A 21,432-nucleotide genomic window follows, 5' to 3' on the forward strand; every position below is an offset into this window, starting at 1 on the left:
TTTTAAATCTACAGGCCTGGAGCTCTATTTTTGGAAATTAAGTTAAATTCTGTAGGCATGTCAAGTTGAATTTTACAGGCATGATAGCAATTTTATAAGGCTGGGCTGATGGGACTGTGAAAACAATGTACAAGAAGATTTAATTATTCTTTTTTGTTAATATTTGTTGAAGTTTACTTTGAATTTGCTATTAGTATAGTAAAACAATTTTTGTATTTACAGGATGAACCAACAACAGGTATGGATCCTAACACTCGTCGTCATGTGTGGAATATTTTACTAGCAGCTGTCAAAAATCAACAGTCAGTTGTTCTTAGTTCACACAGGTAACCATTACTTCTATTACTATTATTAATCTTAAAACATTTCGGGAACTTGAAAATGCCAGAGATGAATAATTCCCTTATATATGTATTGTATTTCTGTTAGTTCAGAAACTAATGAAAATCTTGGATATCTGCTACATGTGAAATCTGTTTACTATGGTTGCAAATATTTTATGAAAGAAAATCACTGCTAAAATTATGATACAAGTTTTTTTGGCTAAGCCAAAATAAATAGGGGTCATTAATGGTTTTTCCATGACTGTCATTCCGTCATTCCACAACAAAATCATTAGTAGAGCTGAGTTTCAGCATTTGAGTCTATTATAGTGAGTTATAGTTTGAGTTTTATGTTTGATTCACAGTATTTAACATTGAAATATTTTTGAATTTATAGTATAAGTCTCTAAAACTACTATTGAGTTACTAAAGCAAGTAAAACTGGACACTTGACCACAATACTTTATTTATTGTTAATTTGAAGGTGTAATGCATCAGAAGCATTGTCTGAAAAACATTGTGATAGTAGGGAATACATATTATCAATAAAGGGCAGACAATTGAGAAAAACTTTTTAATATTTATTTAGTATGGAGGAATGTGATGCATTGTGTACCAGGCTGGCTATAATGGTAAACGGTGAATTCAAATGTTTGGGTAGTCCACAACAACTTAAAAACTTGTAAGTTTATACATATATTAATTTTCAGGTCTTTAATAAATTGAGTTTTAAAAAGAGGGAGAAATCTGTTTACCCGCAACTAGTTTGCTCAACGTTGATTTATTTTAAGCAGTCTCTCAAAATCTCTTATCAGTTGCACAAAAAATAAAGTATCAATTGTTTTAAATTTTACATTTTTAACAGGCTGACTATAACTAACATGAAGAAAACTTGAAATTAACTATCTTGATCGGAGAAATCTTTCAACCAACTCATTAAAGAAAGAATAATTTGTATATATATGTTCACAATGTCTTATATGGTTACTAAATATTTGAAGACTTCATCTATATTATAAGTTTCTAAAAAGTATTAATATTTTATATTTCAGATATGGTGATGGCTACATTGTAACAGTTTATATGTCTGGTTTATCAACAAATAAAGTTCGAGTACGAGATTTCTTTTTGTCAACATTCCATGGATGTCGAACAAGGGTGAGTTATTTCCCTTTATCTGAAAACATTTTGCTCTGTCTAAATCAAGTTATATCCCTTTGTTTCTAAAAACATTATGCTCTTTGCTTTAAAAAAAAACTTGAAACTAGCAGTTTGATTTTGATTTTTTTTATGATTTTATTAGGAATTTAAGCCTCAAAGTTATACTACTTGGGCCAAATGTAAATCTAGTGCATGTATTGAGGGAATTTCTTAGCATAGAAAGATATTTTATTTTATATTTACATATATTTGTCCATTTTGTAGCATATGTTGCCAGTAAGTTAAGATAAATAAAAAAAATAATTAATTGCATTAATAATGTCAATAATGGCCAGAATTTATACAACTTGTATTCTGCTTTTATTAATAAGTGCTTTAAAATAATTAAAATCTTGCTGTCATATAACAGCTTTTCATTATATTAGCATTATTAAACAGTAAAACACAAAGAATGATCGAATACATAGTGTAGATGTATTGTATATAAGGATTAAATGTAGAAGTTAAGGAAGAGTTGACATTATGCCAAAGCTAATTTCTATTGTCAGTGCTAAGACTAACTTGTAACCCAACTAACTTTTGTGAGCGATTTAATTCAAATAACGCGAATTTAAATAGTCGCGAATATGTATAACTTGAACCTTTTCTTATCTAACTACCTCAAGTCAATTAGATAATTGCGAAATTTAATCGACGCGAAGTGGATTAGAAAGGGCTAAACGCGAAAATAAGTTGGTTTACAGTATTGTGGAACAAGCAAACTAATATTTGTACTACTGGATTGTTTTTGTTACTTCATTTAGTTATGGATCTATTTTTGCCCTATCTTACTTAGTAGTAATATCTGAGTGTGAACAGTGGTTAAAAAAATTGAAAACCCTTTAATACAAATTAGGGTATTAGTTCAAATAAAAAGTATAAAATCTTTTACAAATTTATTCCCAGGATTCACTTGTGCCTTTAGTAAGTATATATGTTTGTGAAATCCAAAGTTTTCTATGAGTATATTCAACCCTATATATCTGTTTTCATTTCACAAGTTGAACCTCATTTCCAACACATTTTCAACATCTTTGACCTTGACATTGTAGCACTACCTCAATAAATCTTTTGTTTTATTTTGTATTTTCCCTATGTTATTCTATGTTTTTCCTGATGAAACTAAAACATATCACTTTTTATTTCAATCATAGTTTAAGTAATAGCAATGTTGAACCCTTATAGAATATATAGCTGAGGTTTATATTTAGTTTTTTAGTTTGATTTGTTCCCTATTAACTGTTTGCTGTAAGTGTGTGATTAATTCTATTAACTGTTTCTTAAAAGATTTCAACAAGAAAATTTCGGTCATTCATCATTTTTCCAGGTATACTGGTACATGTCCTGGTTTTACACATTTATACATAACTTTTTTTTGTCATTTTATTATCCTGGCAGGTTAGAAATCTTTGAAATACTTAAACAAAAATTTATTTTTATAATAATGCTCAAATGCATATAATCAAATTGTTTATTTTAAAATATCCTTTTCTAATGCAAAGTATTTTGAGCCAGGTAAGACAAAGGAGTAGGTCCGGTAAGGAATGATTATAGCCTCAAATTTCAGGTCAATCTGACGAAAGATTTTGACCACTTTTTAAACACTTGAGTGTCTACTTCATTTGATTCAATTAGTTTAAGTGAAAGATTTTAACTGATTTAGTCATTAAAAACGATCCGATTCAAGCTCAAATATGAAAAATCTACCAAATATGCCGAAAAATGTAACTTTTCAGATGGTTTTTGTCAAAAATGAAAGTGGCCACATCAGTGTTCATCCTCAACCTTTATAATATGTTATGTATTATCATGGAAGTAATATTTAAAAGGAATAACATCGACTAATTAGCATGTATTAACGGCCTGCAGAGCCCTGTACTAAAGTCATATGATTTTATCCAATTATAGTCTCAGCGGTAAGACCCCTTTGGTTACTATCTGTGATACCGCGGTTGTAAAATGGCATCTGGAATTTCTTATCAGTCACGTGATTTTATCGAGTCCGGTAATTATAAAGTACCTGTGTGAAATCCGAGGTTTATTAATAAGAAGGTGGCGCTGTATCATATAAAATCTGTACCTTCAGAAAGAAGTCGTATGATGTAAAAAACTTGAAAAACGGCCGAGAATTGTTCAAACTACAGCAGTTTAGCATGGAAAATTGTATTTAATTTAGCATATTTTGGCTTTTTACCGTTTGTTTTAAACTGTTTTAAAAGTATTTTCCGGTTAAAAGCGGATCCGAAGTTAAACAGTTAAATACCGATGAATCGATCAGGTTTCACATGATGTTTAACAAAATAATGTAGGCAAATGTAGACATCTTTTTTTTTACTGTTGAAATGTGCAAAGTTTATCGAGATTGAAAAAAGGATAGTTACTTTCAAGTATTAAATTTATGTATATGTCATAAATGTCATTAAATTATTGAAACTGGACAACTAAAATGTGGATAATATTTTCGTAAATATATATATTTTTTTTTAAATGTTTATTGTGGAATGCTTGTATTAATTAATATAACAAGCTACAGCAAAATTATAACAAACCGACGAAATGGGCTCTGTCTTACGGCAAATTCACTTTTACACAAATTAGTTTATGCATCAAGAACTTAAATTGAAGGATAGAACCGTTTAGAATTGTGAATATTTTAATTGACTGATACACGAAAGACTTAGATTTTTCGTATTTAATAAAGGGGGTCGATCCAAACATATTGTTTTTAACAATCATCTTCTTAAGTTACGGAAATGGTTTTTTAACTGTCTGTAAATATTAAAATTAAAAATGACCCAGCCTTGTTCTCCAATTTCGTATGTGATAGCTGTCGGTTTAAACTATTAAGATCAAACTAACCAAAAAAAGGAAAAAATGGACTAAAATAAAATTGAACCGTAATGACTCTATTCGGCAGGTTACATCAACGGAATGTAACGAATGGACTATTCGGGTTACTTCGCACGTATATACGACAAAAACTTGTCTGTTCGTAATTCTCCGTGAACACGAAAATGACCGATAAGTGTCAGTGATTTGATCGATCACATGCGGAGAATCAACTTCCATGCCAGATATTGAACCAATTAATGAGTTATCGAAAGATGGGCGGTAACGCAGATGAAACCTTTGAAGTGACGACGATGTTATTCCTTTCAATATTACTTCCATGGTATTATCATCAAATACAACTAACATTTCAATATTAAGGATGAACACGAATGCGGCCACTTTCATTTTACACGGAAACCGTCCAAAATTTATCTAAAATGCTAAAATTGTGAAGATTTCAGTAATTTAGCATGACTTAATGGTGCTAGTACCTGATATATGTGCATTGTATTGGCAAAACCAGCCCATATTTATGTAGTAGAAGCATTCTTCTGTCTAATCAATAACTAAAAGTTTACATTTTAACATTTTGTAAAACTGCTATATTTTTGGGTCAAAAAGGGGTCTTACTGGACCTACTCCTTTACAATACTGAATCTACTTTTAAAAATATTGAAAATTTCATTGAATTTAAAATATTTATATGCATATTCTATTGAAATATTGATGTATGTTTTCTTTTAATTTCTAGGAGGATCACCATGGTGTATTACAGATTGAGATTCCAAAAGGCAAATCTTTTGTATCAGATATATTTGTACATCTAGAACAAATCAAACTTCAATACAACATTATGCATTACTCAGTTTCACAAACAACACTTGACAATGTAAGTATCAACATTTGCCCCTGCAAAGCATATCCTATATGTTCATGCTTATATTATTGTAGTATAACCCTTTCCAGAAACACATTTTCAAAATCACAAATTCTTGAAATATGAATATGATTTGAAGTTGGTTATCTCCCTTCTCTGGAAGTAGAACTGCTTTGCAGGATTGAAGCTCAAAAGTCAACAATTAAAATTGAGAAAGGAAATGGGGAATGTGTCAAAGCGACAACAACCTGACCATAGAGCAGACAACAGCCGAAGGCCACCAATGGGTCTTCAATGTAGCGAGAATTCCCGCACCCGTAGGTGTCCTTCAGCTGGCCCCTAAAAATATGTATACTAGTACAGTGATAATGGATGTCATACTAAACTCCGAATTATACACAAGAAACTAAAATTAAAAATCATACAAGACTAACAAAGACCAGAGGCTCCTGACTTGGGACAGGCGCAAAATTGCGGCGGGGTTAAACATGTTTATGAGATCTCAACCCTCCCCCTATACCTCTAGCCAATGTAGACAAGTAAAATTAGCATGTTTTATCCCTGTTGACTTAAAGATAATATTTAGTTTATATAGATATAAATATGATGAATAGCATTTTGTCTTCAAACATACTTAGTTTTCTCGTTTGAATTGTTTTACAGTGTCTTATCGGGGCCTTTTAAAGCTGACTATGTGGTATGGGCTTTGCTCATTGTTGAAGGCCATACGGTGACCTATAGTTGTTAATGTCTGTGTCATTTTGGTCTTTTGTGGATAGTTGTCTCATTGGCAATCATACCACATCTTCTTTTTTATACTCTTTATTTGATTTGTATTTTACTCTGGTTGAGACATAATTTATAGCTTTTTATGCCCCATTTATGGGCATTATGTTTTCTGGTCTGTGCCTCCGTCGATCTGTGCGTTCATTCATCTGTTCCTCCATCCGTCTGTCCGTTTCAGGTTATAGTTTTTGGTCAAGGTAGTTTTTGATGAAGTTGAAGTCCAATCAACTTGAAACTTAGTAAACATGTTCCCTATGATATGACCTTTCTAATTTTAATGCCAAATTAGAGATTTTATCCCATTTTCATGGTCCACTGAACATAGAAAATGATAATGCGGATGGGGCATCTCTGTACTTTGGACACATTCTTGTTTAAATATATGAAAAAACTATTATTTGCTTCATATATTTTAATTATGACTAAATTTTCTTTACACCATACAGTTAGTGAAAACTTCTTCAAAAATGTGTGACAAATCTTTATTTTATATTTTAGGTATTTTTGAATTTTGTTCGTGATCAAAACGATGGTGTAGTACCAGAAATATACGAATCCAGTTCGGAAGGAAGTACTTCTGGAGACACATGGACTGAAGGTTCTTCAGAGGCTTTTGCTAATCCTCACTATGCTTACAACAACGAGGGCTTTACAACAGAAAAAGATTCTCTTCCTGTCAGATATATAGACTACAACAAAGATGGCAGACATAGTCCCCTTTATGCTACAAAAATGTGATTTTTTTTCAGTGTGGTGAAGAAAAAAAAAATCTTCATAAGAGGAAGTTTATAGATATTTTTCTCCTCTGAAATGCGATTTTACAAAAGAGATTATAATCTAATTTGTAACAGTCAACCATTAGCCAATGTGGGGGGAAAAAATATTCAAATACTGTAAAACAATCTTAACCAAATTTTCATATTTCATAAATCTAAGATTTTGCTGATAGAAAAAAGAATGAGTTTAACTCTTCCAAACTGAATTGTTCTTTTTAGAATATTATGCATTCTGGGTAATATTTTTGAAAGCCTTCACTAAAACATTATGGTTGGTTATATTGATGACCTGAACAATGTAAATTCAGCTAATGACAGTATGTTATTCTCATTTTGGGGTACAAACATGAAATTACCCATAATCCTTTAGATTCTGAAATAAATTGTGTTAAATTAGATTAATTCATACACATATACGGTAAAGACATAAGGGGGAATGTAAAAAAACTTTTATGTTCTTTATTTTGATTTGTTTCTTGTAGAAAATATATAATTCAGCTTTTGTTTTGTTCATGCAGGGGGTACTTTGTTGAAGTTTTGTGCTTGATTTTTAGCATGAGATTAACTTTACAATGATAATTATATATAGAGAGATATATTTATCTACAGTCGAACCTCGTTGTGTCGAAGTCGAAGGGACCGGACCAAAGTATTCGACTCATCCAAGGTTCAACTCATCCGAGGTCGAGTGTGTCGTCATAAATTTTGAATGCATGAAATACGGTATGAGATTTGTGTAAACTAGATACAATGAACAGTGTGCCTTTTCCATTCAATCTACATTTTTGTTTCGTAATAATTAAAAACACAAGTACAGATACAAATCATGCACAAATAAAATCAATAGTCTACACAAATATTTACAAAGGTCAGTCGCTATATATTATGAAATCATGCGCGGCACGAAATAAGTTCTGAACGGTCTCTGATGAGGTCGTCTGCTTTACATTAAATTATCATGAATTTATTATAATTGTCCTAATCCTTTTATCTATTGTGATTAATGAGTTTTAAATCTAACGATTCATTTAATCTCGGCTTGCGTCAATTAAATTCGGTTTCGTTTTTATCTCAGGTTAAAAATGTTTAACACACTAACATTCCGCTTGAACGATCAACAAAGGTGTTAATTAGCGGCCACCATAAACATGTCATTTTAACTGTTATACAAACAAGTATGTTTACTCAGCTTTAATCTCTTTTGAAAATGATTAGTTGACATAAGAAATACATCCGACTTAAATTTTTATCATCATGATCATTAGGTCTGCATCTTTCGAAAATTCTTACTTTCGAAGTTCGAGACATAGGGGTCAATTTATATTAATTTTACTTCGACGGGACTATAAAATTTACTCGACTTAACCGAGTATTCAAATCAACCAAGTTCGACTCATCAGAGGTAATTATGCATTGATCAAACGGGAATTTTACCGGGACAGGGAAATTACTTCGACTCATCCGAGTTTTTGACACAACCGAGTTCGACACAACGAGGTTCGACTATATTTTTCATTTATGAGTAAACAATGCAAGTTAACTGTTTTTGTTTTATACAGTTTTTATCAATGCAAAAAACTTGAAATGTCTATTTTTAGTTGTTATTATTTTTGTGTGTGTCTTAAACAAAAAATAAGGTTATATAAAACTTTTGTTTCTATTATCTATGTATTTGCAATTATTTAAAGTCCTATTTAGAATGTTTCTGGATTTTCTATGGACCTACACAATTTTTCCTATTTCACCCAGGGGGCCTCGGTGGCTGAGTGGTCTAAGTACTTAGTAGTTACTACTGTAATCACTAGCCAGTCAACACTGGGGTTGTGAGTTCGAACCCAGCTCATGCGGGTGCACTCAACTCCAATCTTAATTGACTAGTATTGTCAGTTTTCCTATCAAAGGTCATGGTTTTCTCTGGGCCTTCCGACTTCCTCCACCAATAAAAACTGGCCGCCACAAAATAGCCTAAATGCGGTGCTTAAAAGTGGCGTTAATACACCAAAAATCAAATCCTATTTCACCCTTTTACCTTTTGACACCGTAAATATTAAACAGTAAGAAGCAAATCAAAAATCACAACCAAAGGAATTTTTTTTTTCGTCTTCTGTTAAACAAAAATATGGAAGTGAACATAGGATTAGAGTAAAGGAAATGTCTTTTTAAAAGCAGAGTGTTTTAATAACCAAATATTTTGTCCTTTTAAAACCTCCTTAGGGTGGTATATATCAATGCAAGATTATTTTTTTAGTTTTGAAATATGTAATTTATACTTATTTCTTGTTATTGTCAGACCCCAAATGTTATAAATATTATTTCAATGCAAAATGTCAGTGGTGCAAAATTACTTATATTTTAAATATATGTTGATTTCTGTTGATTGTGTCATGTATGTAGTATTGATATTTCATTGCCTTATAAATAAAGAACAATCTATCTTTGTTTCAAAAAGATTGTAGTTTTTTTAATCTATAGTGTATTTAGTGTAGTTCTGGACCGTAATAAACTTAGTATGCTTAAATAGGCACCATTTCTTAAAGAGATTTCTTGTATTTTTTAATGCATAATAGACCTTTTTTTCAAATTCTTGTTTATACATTGTATTAAGTCTTTTTTATATTAAATTTAGATATTTTTTGTGTGCAATAAATGAATTAAAGGTTCCAAAGTTTTACTATGACAGAGCTTTTTGGTCGTCATTGTCTTACATAAATAACATTGGAAAACACATCACATTTGATCTGGGACACCTAACATCTACCCTTATTTGACAAAAAATTGCATGACAAAATAATTTACATGTATTTCATATAACTGAGAACAAAGTTGAAAATTCATATATTGATTAAATATTAAATGGAAAATAATATGCTTCATACAATTATATACAAAGTTGAAATTCATATATTTGAGGGGTAAATTATTATATACTGCAGTGACAGACAAAATCAATGTGAAAATATGTTTTTCCATTAATGGAAGAAAAACTAGAAATACATATATTGAAAGGGTAAACTTGTTATGTCCTCAACTGTGACACAAAATCAAATTTAACCAAGAATTTTTAGCATACGCCATCATCCATCCCATCCATTTTGTCTCAAAGTCTGTGATAATATTATTCATGATGCATAACTTGTTATGCAATATACTATTTAACTTTTAGATTAACATTATTTAACCCTTTTCAGTTGTATGACTGCAATTTTTAATTATTGTTTATAATTTTCTTTTTGGAACATTTTATTTTGCTGATATTTTTTTATTATGATGTAACATTTGAAATTACACCATTATATATATACAAATGTTTTTTAACTTCCAAAATATATACCAGCAAAAATCTGTCCTTCTGTCATTTTATACTTTCATATTTTTACAATAATTTGAGTAAAACTGACTGCAAATAAAATAATCTTGAAAGAATATAAAACAGAAGTTTTTCCTTAAATATTTTGGTGAAAAATTTAAGCTTTTAACTGCAATTTTTTTCTCTGTGTATCTTTGTGGTTGTGGATTTAAAAAAAATTGTGACATTCTCTCATGGTCAGTAAACAATCTCTCATTAAACATTCAACATTTGTCATTGCATATCATAATAGTATTTCTCAATTTTTTCATAACCACATATAGTTTCAAGTAGAAATGTTCTTATTTGAATTGTTTTTTATACTATCTGACCAAAAATATATTGTTTGATAGATGCTTATATTTTATTAGTTACTTTATATATTTATAAAGAAATAAATGACTTTCAATAAAAATTGTTTTCTCTGTATGAATAAAAGGAGATAAGTGAGATATGTCAATGAGACAGCAACCTAACCAGCACAAAACCAAACAATATTTTGAGGTTAAAATATGGTCTTAACAGTATACTAATCTCTGTTAAACTTTTATTCAATTTATTTTAACAACCCGATTTTGTACTTCAGCATTATTTTATGTATTGTTTTATCCTGATGACGGTGCCCGAAACATGTCGATCAATAAATTTTTGCAGCAGTCTCTAAAGTGTTGTTGTTATAAGACTTTCTACCTTTTATTAAAATAGTAACAGACCTTTAAAAAATAAAAGTTTCAATCATGTTATTTAACTCAGGCTCTGCAAACAACCAATCAAAACACATACTGGATTTTGTGTTTTGAGCATAAACTCTGTAATCTGTTGAACACAGTTCTACATATTGAGTCGACCCTTGTTGATTTTCTGTTGTTTTGTCATGTTTGACACAGCATGTTCTTTATTTCATTACTGTTTGTAATGATTTTAACATATTTTTTGAGACACTAAGTTGTTTGAAAGATTTGTCAAAAACATAATACTACCGTTTTCCCTATAGATTCAAAAGTTTTACTATGACTGAACTTTTTGGGCGTCATTGTCTTACATAAATAACATTGGAAAACACATCACATTTGATCTGGGACACCTAACATCTACTCTTATTTGACAAAAATTGCATGACAAAATAATTTACATGTATTTCATATAACTGAGAACAAAGTTGAAAATTCATATATTGATTAAATATTAAATGGAAAATAATATGCTTCATACAATTATATACAAAGTTGAAATTCATATATTTGAGGGGTAAATTATTATATACTGCAGTGACAGACAAAATCAAAGTGAAAATATGTTTTTCCATCAATGGAAGAAAAACTAGAAATACATATATTGAAAGGGTAAACTTTTTGTGTCCTCAACTGTGACACAAAATCAAATTTAACCAAGAACTTTTAGCATACTCCATCATCCATCCCATCCATTTTGTCTCAAAGTCTGTGATAATATTATTCATGATGCATTACTTGTTATGAAATATACTATTTAACTTTTAGATTAACATTATTTAACCCTTTTCAGTTGTATGACTGCAATTTTTAATTATTGTTTATAATTTTCTTTTTGGAACATTTTATTTTGCTGATATTTTTTTATTATGATGTAACATTTGAAATTACACCATTATATATATACAAATGTTTTTTAACTTCCAAAATATATACCAGCAAAAATCTGTCCTTCTGTCATTTTATACTTTCATATTTTTACAATAATTTGAGTAAAACTGACTGCAAATAAAATAATCTTGAAAGAATATAAAACAGAAGTTTTTCCTTAAATATTTTGGTGAAAAATTTAAGCTTTTAACTGCAATTTTTTTCTCTGTGTATCTTTGTGGTTGTGGATTTAAAAAAAATTGTGACATTCTCTCATGGTCAGTAAACAATCTCTCATTAAACATTCAACATTTGTCATTGCATATCATAATAGTATTTCTCAATTTTTTCATAACCACATATAGTTTCAAGTAGAAATGTTCTTATTTGAATTGTTTTTTATACAATCTGACCAAAAATATATTGTTTGATAGATGCTTATATTTTATTAGTTACTTTATATATTTATAAAGAAATAAATGACTTTCAATAAAAATTGTTTTCTCTGTATGAATAAAAGGAGATAAGTGAGATATGTCAATGAGACAGCAACCTAACCAGCACAAAACCAAACAATATTTTGAGGTTAAAATATGGTCTTAACAGTATACTAATCTCTGTTAAACTTTTATTTAAATAGTAACAGGCCTTTAAGAAATAAAAGTTTCAATCATGCCATTTAACTCAGACTCAGCAAACAACAAATCAAAACACAAACAGGATTTTGTATTTTGAGCATAAACTCTCAGTGGCGGATCCAGAAATTTTCATAAGTGGGGGCCCACTGACTGACCTAAGAGGGGGCCCGCTCGAGTCACGCTTCAGTGATTCCCTATATAAGCAACCAATTTTTTTCCCAAAAAGGGGGGGCTGGGCCCCCTAGGCCCCCCCTAAATCCGCCTCTGACTCTGTAATCTATTGAACACAGTTCTACATAAAGATCCTTGTTGATTTTCTGTTGTTTTGTCATGTTTGACACAGCATGTTCTTTAGTTCATTACTGTTTGTAATGATTTAAACATATTTTTTGAGACACTAAGTTGTTTGAAAGATTTGTCAAAAACATAATTCAACTCTACCTCTTACAGAACAAAATTAGGAAGATGTCCTCTGAATTTACAAGTCCTGTTAATAGACTTACAATATAGCATTACTGATAAAAAAAAAATCAAGTCAGCATATGATAAACACGCTTTCAACATAATAAGCTAAAAGCTACCATATGCTGCTTTACTCTTTAGACAATTTGTTACATTGCAAGCAAATATGAATAAAAGTGAGGTTCACCTAAATGAGACTGCAACCAAAAGAAATAAACCATTACTAGAAAATATGTCCCCACTAGAATATAATGTTATAAAGGGGCACAACTCAAGAATTGTTAAAGTGATGCTATCAACATTTGAACTTATACTGAGTTTGTGGTAATAAGCATTATATATACAATTCATAACGATTAAGGTGAGACATACTTATGTTAAAGAATGGAAATGAAAAATTCAGCAATTTTTCCATTTGTAAAGGAGCTTAACCCTAGAATGGTAAAAATTAAATGACGCCACCAAAATTCATACTTCATCCGTGTTTTGTGGTAATAAGCAACTTTTCCTTTTGTAAAGTGGCATTACTCTTGAACTATAAAAAGTGACACCACCAAAGTTCAAATTCTATGTTTTTTATGGTAATTAGCATTGTGTATGAGTTTCATATCATTTGGCTGAGACAAGCTAAATTGTGTATGAGTTTCATATCATTTGGCTGAGACAAGTTAAAATTAGAGAACAGAAACAAAAATTCAGCAATTTTTCCATTTGTAAGGGAGCATAACTCTACAATGGTAAAAGTATTGCCACCAAAATTCAAACTTGACCTGTGTTTTGTGGTAATAAGCAGAGTATAGGTTTCATAGCATTTGGTTTAGTCAAATTAAAGTTAGAGAACGGAAACCAATTCAGGGACGTACCTGTGGACTGGACAAATTAACCAATGGACGGACTGAGGGACGGATGTAGACAGACAAGGGTTAAACCTTATGCCCTCTCTGCTATGGCAGGGGCATAACAAAAACACATTTAAAAGTTTATTTCCACATTGGGTTGAATATTATTGTTGTGCAGGCCTATCTATCACCTTGCACAACACAAATAGAGGTCCTTTCATGATCTTTCTTCCTTTAGTTAATGTAAATCAGGAACCTCTACTGGACTGTGTCAAGCGGTTGTTTGTTTTTATATGACATATTTGTTATGTGTTTCATGTTATTACTTCCCTTTGAAGTGTTTCACTATATGCAATTGAAGAGCCTATCAAGCTTGCCTTTAGTACCCTTTCTCGTCATTAAAGACTGTAAAGTAACCTCTTTAAGTCCTTGCTCTATGTTATATAGTTCTCAAACTCTTAGACAGTCGAAATATCACTACACTTAACTTACACAGCTTGGTCAACCCTGCTTAGTAGAGAAGATGTTGACACGCTCCTATTTTGTAGTTATTTCTATTTTATCTGGTAATCATATATCTCTTTTTTATACTGAAATATTTTGGCTTTTGAGCTCCAAAAGGGACCTGTTAGTATTTAACAATATAAAAATATTTTTTCTTGATTTATTTTAGCCTTACCAACCTATGCAAGGGTTGTGTCCTTTGTTCTAACAAATTTCCGCTATTGGCTTGAGTTGAACTAAGTTGAAGTAAGAAAAATTTCACTAGTAGGGGATCACCATATCTAAGCTTGTTGGTGGGCCACGCTAAAATTCCTAGCAGCACTATCATTTCATTGTCTGCCACACTTAAAATTTCAATTTCAATAGATTTAATTTAAAGTTCAAGAAACCCCTAGCCCAGCTGACTTCAAGATAACAAGTCAACTGTTATAAATTAAAAATTGTCATATTCATATCATATGAAATATGATGTGGTATATAAGTTTGGATAAAATAATCACAATCGTCAAGGACATCATTAAATTATGAAATTAAAAATATTCCTGGAATTTATTGCACAAATTTCAACATTCAATCATCATTCAAAGTCAACTTATTCAAATTTGACTGAACATTTCTATCATCAGTATTACTTTTTTCACCACTATTTTCAACAGGATTATTGTTTGAATTTTCTGTTAATAATTTTACACTATCATTTGTTTCACTAATACTATCTTTAGTTTCTGGGTCACTGTCAGATTTTTTACTGTCTTCATGATCCTGTTCTTCTTCAGATTCTTCTTCACTGCTTTCTTCTTCTGAACTATAAAAAGATTATAAATAAAGTTAAGCCTGTAGAGGGGGAATATGACACCTCCATACAAGTTTTATGTTATCCCTACCCTTTAGCTATTTTTGCAATGATAAAGAATAGCAAAGTTTTTGAGTTAACTGTTTTTAGTAATTTTTATTGAACTTAATACTGGTACAGTATAAAACCTTTGTTTAAGGAAACAAATTCCTGTACATGTTTATTGTAATTTCTGTTTTGGCTTAGCTTTTGGTTCTTTGTATGCCCAATTAGGTTAGCTTTCAAATCTACCTTGAGATTATATAGTTAATTGATAATTTGTGTTTAACAACACTTCCAGCTCTATTGGCTACATCATGGCAGTCTGGTTATTTTTGTTTGTCTGGGAAGCAGAGAGAGAACCACAACCTTCAGCAGGACAACTGATAAGCCTAGTCAATTCTGATCAGAGTCGAACACCAGCCATATGCATGGTATGAACTTACAACTTCAGTACTGACAGACTATAGCTAGTGATACAGAAGTTGAACTATTAAGACCACTCAGCCACTTACGCCCTTCTTTGAGCTAAAGCAGCATATGAATTATTCAAATGAAGCTGAAAAATAACCTTACATAAAATCAAATAAATATGTTAAAGGAATGTTTGCATATAAAAGGTTAAGTCTATACATACCAGTTATTAAACATTCAAAATATTCAACATGCAGCTTAAAATTGTATGTTTATGCCTTCTGCTCTTTGGTTGGTTGTTGTCTCTTTGACATATTCCTCATTTCCATTCTCAACTTTAAAAGGTATTGTACATTTTTTTTTTACAACCATCACCAACCAGCTTACTTCATCAAGTTTGAAAAACATGCAAGCCCAGAAATAAACTACAAACCCAAATGCAGCAAAGGTGCTTGTAGTTTATACCCTTGAGTAAAAAAAAATGTAAAACTGAATATTTAGAAGTATGTACCTCTCTGATGGAGGCCATTGACATCTGTTTGGATTATACCCATCTAAACTCATATCTATATCTGTCAGATCTACAAAACAAAAAGATATACATGTATACACGAAAATAAAAAGATGGTGGCATTTAAAAACATACGTTTTATGACCATTACCATTATATGGAAACAACTGTCTTCCAATCAGCTATTTGACGCTATTGTTTGCATCAAATCAATAGGTCATATTATTGTTACATTGACCCCATTATTTTTTTACAACAGATGAGAGATGTATATTATAAAGGAAACAAGAAAAAATGATTTTCATTCTCAATGTGGAATTTTGGACAATCTATGAAAAGACCTAGACCTATACAAATATTTTGTATTTCTTTCAAACTATTTGGAAGGAAATTTTTATGTGAAAATAAGAAATGTACCTTCTAATTTCTGTTCAGCTGATTCTTTTGTTATCTGTTCGAGGTAGGCATCTTGAGCAGCCACAACTTCTATGCTATTTTTACAAGCTAAATATTTCTCTAATAATTCTTCATTTACTTCAAAAAAATTATGACCCCATTTGAACCTATCCAACAGTCTGGAACCCAGATCTTTGTATCCTGTGAAAAAGATAAAGTTCACATAACAATAAAAATGCTGAGTGACAAGTTAACATGTCAGGGTTATATCTCTTAAAATTTGGATTGATAAACTGCAGTGTTCTCCCCAGGACCTTTTAGCATCATGGTAATGTGATGCTATATTTCTTGAATGTGATTCTATCTGACTTGATTTTCTTATAGGTTTTGTTATGAATGTGATGCTATAATTTTGAGAAACAGGATGGTATTTCAAATTAACCTGTTAAAAGGATGCTAGATGAAATGTCTGGGGAGAACACTGAACTGATGTTAAAGATCCAGTGGCAACTATTACAAACATATATAGATATAAGAAGATGTGGTATGAGCACCAATGAGACAACTCTCCATCCAAGTCATAATTTGTTTAAGTAAACCATTAAAGGTCAAAGTACGGTCTTCAACAGGGAGCCTTGGCTAACACTGAACAGTAATGTATGAGAACATGTTGATATAATATGAATATAAACCGTTTCGGTTTTTTTTTATAACTGGCTGTATGGTATATGGGTTTATCTCTTAATTGATGACTGTATGATGACCTGGAGTTGCTTATGCTTAAATTCAGATATTTTTGACATAGTTAGCTAGTTGTCTCATTGACAATCATATAGCATCTCCTCTTTTTATATTTTTTGTAATTGTCAAATACATTGGGTGTTTTTCATGTTAGTTAACATGAAAATAGTCTGCAGAAAGACATGTCACCCAACCTTGGATACATATATACAATCATTCTGCCTCTAAGCCTGTTAGTCTTTCCTGTTCTCCTTAATCATGTAATATTGTATGCTTTTTCAGAATGGACAGATAGACAAGGTACTTGTAGTGAACATTTTATCTGTACAATCACTTTCATGACAATTTTGCAGAATGAGTGTTTTGTTAAAAGGTATAGAAAAAATTAAATGATACCAAAATTAAGACCCCCATGTAGACCCTCTTACCTGTAAGATAAAAAGCTGCAGCAAAAGCTTCAACACAAGATAATTTGCATGGACGACCATAATTAACTGGATTTGTGGCAACAAGGTATGGAAGAAGTCTAGGATACCCTCCTTTCATCTTTGAAAATGGTGTCTCCTCTAATTTGTTCCAGGAACAATCAACAACAGCAAGACCATGTTGTGTTATAATATCTCTAAAATTAAAAAAAGTAAGGTCTTCAGCTCAAACATTAATCATTAATTTTGACTCGAAGACAAACATTGTACATATCTATAACTTTATATTCTAATGCCATTTACTGACAAAAAGTAGCCAAATTGTGGAATGATTGATAAAACAAATGACTGTTCATACCATGGGGATTTAACTGACCTTCTGAAATTTCAAAGGTACACTGTATTATTTAGCAAAATTTCAATAAATTCAATCCTTCTTCAGTTGTCCTATAATTCCTTATAACTAAATAAATGCATGTACTTTTCTTCAAACAATTTTCAAAATAACTTCAAAATGACTTTTTTCAATTGATAATAAAAGAAGAAAAGTACAAAAACAAACACTACCTTTTTTAATAAATGAGATAGAAACCCCTTTAACATGTTTAATGAGAAAGTGGTAAATAATATTTATACCGAAAAAGAAATTATTAATGGTCCACTGAACTATTTGGTTATTTTATTTCATATGGTCTTAATGGTAACCAAGAAAACTATTAGGACACCCTTCTGCAGTTATTTCTAATTGACCATAAATATCACTGAAACAGTAGTCCTAAACAATATGATTGAATGCTGTCAAAATTTCTAATGCCCATGAAATAATATACATGTATGATTTACCTGTCTTCTGGTGATACACACTTTTGTCCCATAGGACTTAGTATGAGACCACCAAATTTCTGCTTCAGCTTAAGAGTACGGACCAATCCAAATCTGCTTAATTTTCTGCCAGAACATTTTTTAGGATCACAATGTTCCAGATCCCACATGGCCAATGGACATGGAAACTTAAATTCCACTTGATCATTGGTTTCTGTAAAAATATGGAACAAATAATTCTTCTTGATAAACATTGATAAACATCCTCATATCAAGGAGTTATTTGGATTATATCATGATGTCAAAGTTAGGCATATAAAGCAAACTATTGAGTTGGTGGTAAATTACTATGAGTACAGACAAACTGGTACATCCAGGAAACATCCAGGCATGGCAGGAACTAGATATATAAAAGTTGTATGAAGTCTACGTTTCAGAAAATCAAAAACTTACCTGGATTTTGATGTTCATTTTTTTCCAGTCTGCTGAAGATAGCAAAATAAACAAACACCTGAGTTTCATTTGATATGGTCCACTCAGTTAGGTATCAGGTCCGTTCGCGCCCAATATTCTTTCGCACCCAAGGTCCGTTCGCACTCTACACGTTGGCGCCCAATTTTAATTCAAATTCCAGTTGAATAATTGGAAAATCATCATTGTTGTTTTTAATTGCTTTCGTGTAAATACTGAATGTATTTATAGCTTGGTATGAGTAAAAGATTGAAGATTATAAATGAAAAACACAAAAGATAATTGTTTTTAACAGCTTGGTCCCTTTGATCTGAAACAATGAAACAATAAAATATAGCAATACACTATTATAACCAAAACATGATAAAATTTATTCAAGACTCAAAAAAAAAAACGTAGAGTCTAGTCAGAATCTCACTTCATTTTGAAACAAGTCAACATGGTCAATGAAACAAAGTTATAGTAATATACTAACCAAAACATGATAAAGCGTTATTCAACACAAAATAAAACGTTGACAGAATCCCACTTTATTTAGAAAGGAATTAAAAAAATTTAACAATACACAAGTGTGGACACAGATGGGTGTGGATAGTATGTTTGGATGTTTTACAGTGTTTTATGATAAATGTAGTTCTATGATTTTCCTATATGTGTTATTAACTGTGTTGCACGATGACAACCAACCTGAGCATTAGGAGTGTTGTTTATTCTATATTTAGTTTAGTTTTTATGTTCAAGATGGGCATGGAAGAGACACTAATTGCATTAGTTACCAAATGATTATGATAGAATATGTTCCACATCTTTGATATTGGATACATTTTATAGCTAAGAGAGCAACACATAATAGGTTCAATTTTTCATGATATTTTAAATTGGGAGATGATATCTGAGAACATGATATACATGTAAGGAGCCTGTAATTCAGTGGTTGTCATTTGTTTATGTGTTACATATATTCGTTTTTTCTTTATTTTTTTGTACATAAATAAGCCTGTTATTTTTCTCCTTTGAATTGTTTTACATTGTCATTTCGAGACCTTTTATAGCTGACTATGCTGTATTAGCTTTGCTCATTGTTGAAGGTTGTGCGGTGACCTGTAATTGTTAATTTCTATGTCATTTTGGTCTGTTGTGGAGAAGTGTCTCATTGGCAATCAAATCACATCTTTTTTTATATGTATTTTTAACAATACACTATCCAAAACATGATTAAGATTTATTCAACACAAAAAAATGCTGTATCACTTTATTTTGAGACAATGAAAACAATAATATTTATAAGAATACTACTTGATTACAAAGTTGAAATTGGGCGCGAACATGTAGGGTGCGAACATGTAGGGTGCGAAAGTGAAAGGGGGCGAACATGAGTGGGTGCGAACGTGAATGGACATGAACTGACCCGGATTCACTCAGTTACACAGTTTAAACCTGTTAAATCACCTATTGTTTACAGGTGTCTATGTTCCATCTATTGTCCATTTAAATCAATACTACTCACAACATTGATTATATGAGGGGAGCTTCTCAATCGTTTTCACTACTTAGTTAATTTTTGCACCTTCTGCAGGAACGAAAAAAAATGGATAGCAAAATCTAGAAAAGTTTATAATTTTCTGAAACATAAAATGCATTTAAAATTTATATATATATCTAGTTCCTGCCATCCCTTAAAACTGTTGCAGGTGTATAGGTGAGTCTGTACTCAGAATAAAATTTGGGGTGTAAATACGGCCATTTTAGCCAAAAGGTTATGATGAACCTTAAAGTATATGTGAATTACCATTTTCATCTTGATTCCCTTGAAACCCATAAGCATAACCATCTTCAGCATCTGGAAGAAAGTCAATTTCCGACTTCTGTCGATCTCTTTGTCTTTCTTTTCTTTTGTTTTCAGATTTATCGTGATTCTTCTGCCTATATGATTTCCCCATTATTAACAATTAGCAAACAAATCAGCATGTTTTTGTTTCGTCTACCATTTTGTACGTCACGTGATCAAAATATCTTATTCCGGAATGTGAATGTGTGTCCGGTTTGACTTGTGATTTAGAATCAAAGCGGGAAGTTGAAAATCAAAATAAAAAACAAAGAAATTTACAAAGATTTTGGTGAGATTCAATGCGTAGTTATAATATTCCCAGTAGAACACAACCTAAATAATTCAAAAGTTATATTAGAGAGAAACAGAGCACATGTAGGATCAGGGCTAAATAAAAAAAATATCCTGTAGGTACGGAAAGTGATTTTTTTTAAATCAACCGATCTAAGAAAACTTTACCTCATTTTAAAGGCATTGTGAAGACATTTTCAAAACAGTTTCACTTTTATCGATACACATAATAACAACGAAGAAATTCCAACTTTTCAAAACGAAATTTTTTTACTATTCTGGAAAAACTGTTTCCTCTCTTTAAAAAAATAATAAAATATATTTGTTTAATCATTTGGGTTATAGTTTTGTTTATATTGCTTCTTTTACATCTTGTTAGTCAATATTTCAATCCTCCATATTTAGATTTTTGGTCAAAATAGAAGCATAAAGCATGAAAATGTCAACCACTCTCATGAAATTGTATCGTCCAAAGTCACATAACATGACGATACCTTTACATATTCCTTTTTTCAGA

The 21,432-nt window shown here is 30.9% G+C and overlaps 2 protein-coding genes across 2 annotated transcripts in view; one reads left to right on the forward strand and one right to left on the reverse strand.

Annotated features, from left to right (window-relative positions):
- The window catches only part of LOC143045043 (uncharacterized), a 121,240-nt gene extending 109,003 nt beyond the window's left edge, over positions 1–12,237 (forward strand). The window contains exons 95-100 of the mRNA XM_076217332.1: positions 223–326; positions 913–1,005; positions 1,376–1,481; positions 2,430–2,447; positions 5,107–5,244; positions 6,517–12,237. Of these exons, the coding sequence (XP_076073447.1) occupies positions 223–326; positions 913–1,005; positions 1,376–1,481; positions 2,430–2,447; positions 5,107–5,244; positions 6,517–6,756 (699 nt within the window). The 3' untranslated portion in view covers positions 6,757–12,237. The remainder of the gene's footprint in view (positions 1–222; positions 327–912; positions 1,006–1,375; positions 1,482–2,429; positions 2,448–5,106; positions 5,245–6,516) is intronic.
- Positions 12,238–14,719: 2,482 nt separating this feature from the next.
- On the reverse strand, positions 14,720–20,807 carry LOC143045045 (18S rRNA aminocarboxypropyltransferase-like). Its single transcript, XM_076217335.1, has 6 exons — positions 20,586–20,807; positions 18,347–18,539; positions 17,507–17,700; positions 16,359–16,538; positions 15,942–16,011; positions 14,720–14,989 (listed from the first exon to the last, which is right to left on the reverse strand). Exons 1-6 carry the CDS (start codon positions 20,734–20,736, stop codon positions 14,755–14,757), a joined length of 1,023 nt encoding a protein of 340 aa, XP_076073450.1. The 5' UTR covers positions 20,737–20,807; the 3' UTR covers positions 14,720–14,754.
- Between the last annotated feature and the right edge of the window lie 625 nt (positions 20,808–21,432).

This window comes from Mytilus galloprovincialis, chromosome 9 (genome assembly GCF_965363235.1).
Source record: "Mytilus galloprovincialis chromosome 9, xbMytGall1.hap1.1, whole genome shotgun sequence".
Lineage (NCBI taxonomy): Eukaryota > Metazoa > Mollusca > Bivalvia > Mytilida > Mytilidae > Mytilus > Mytilus galloprovincialis.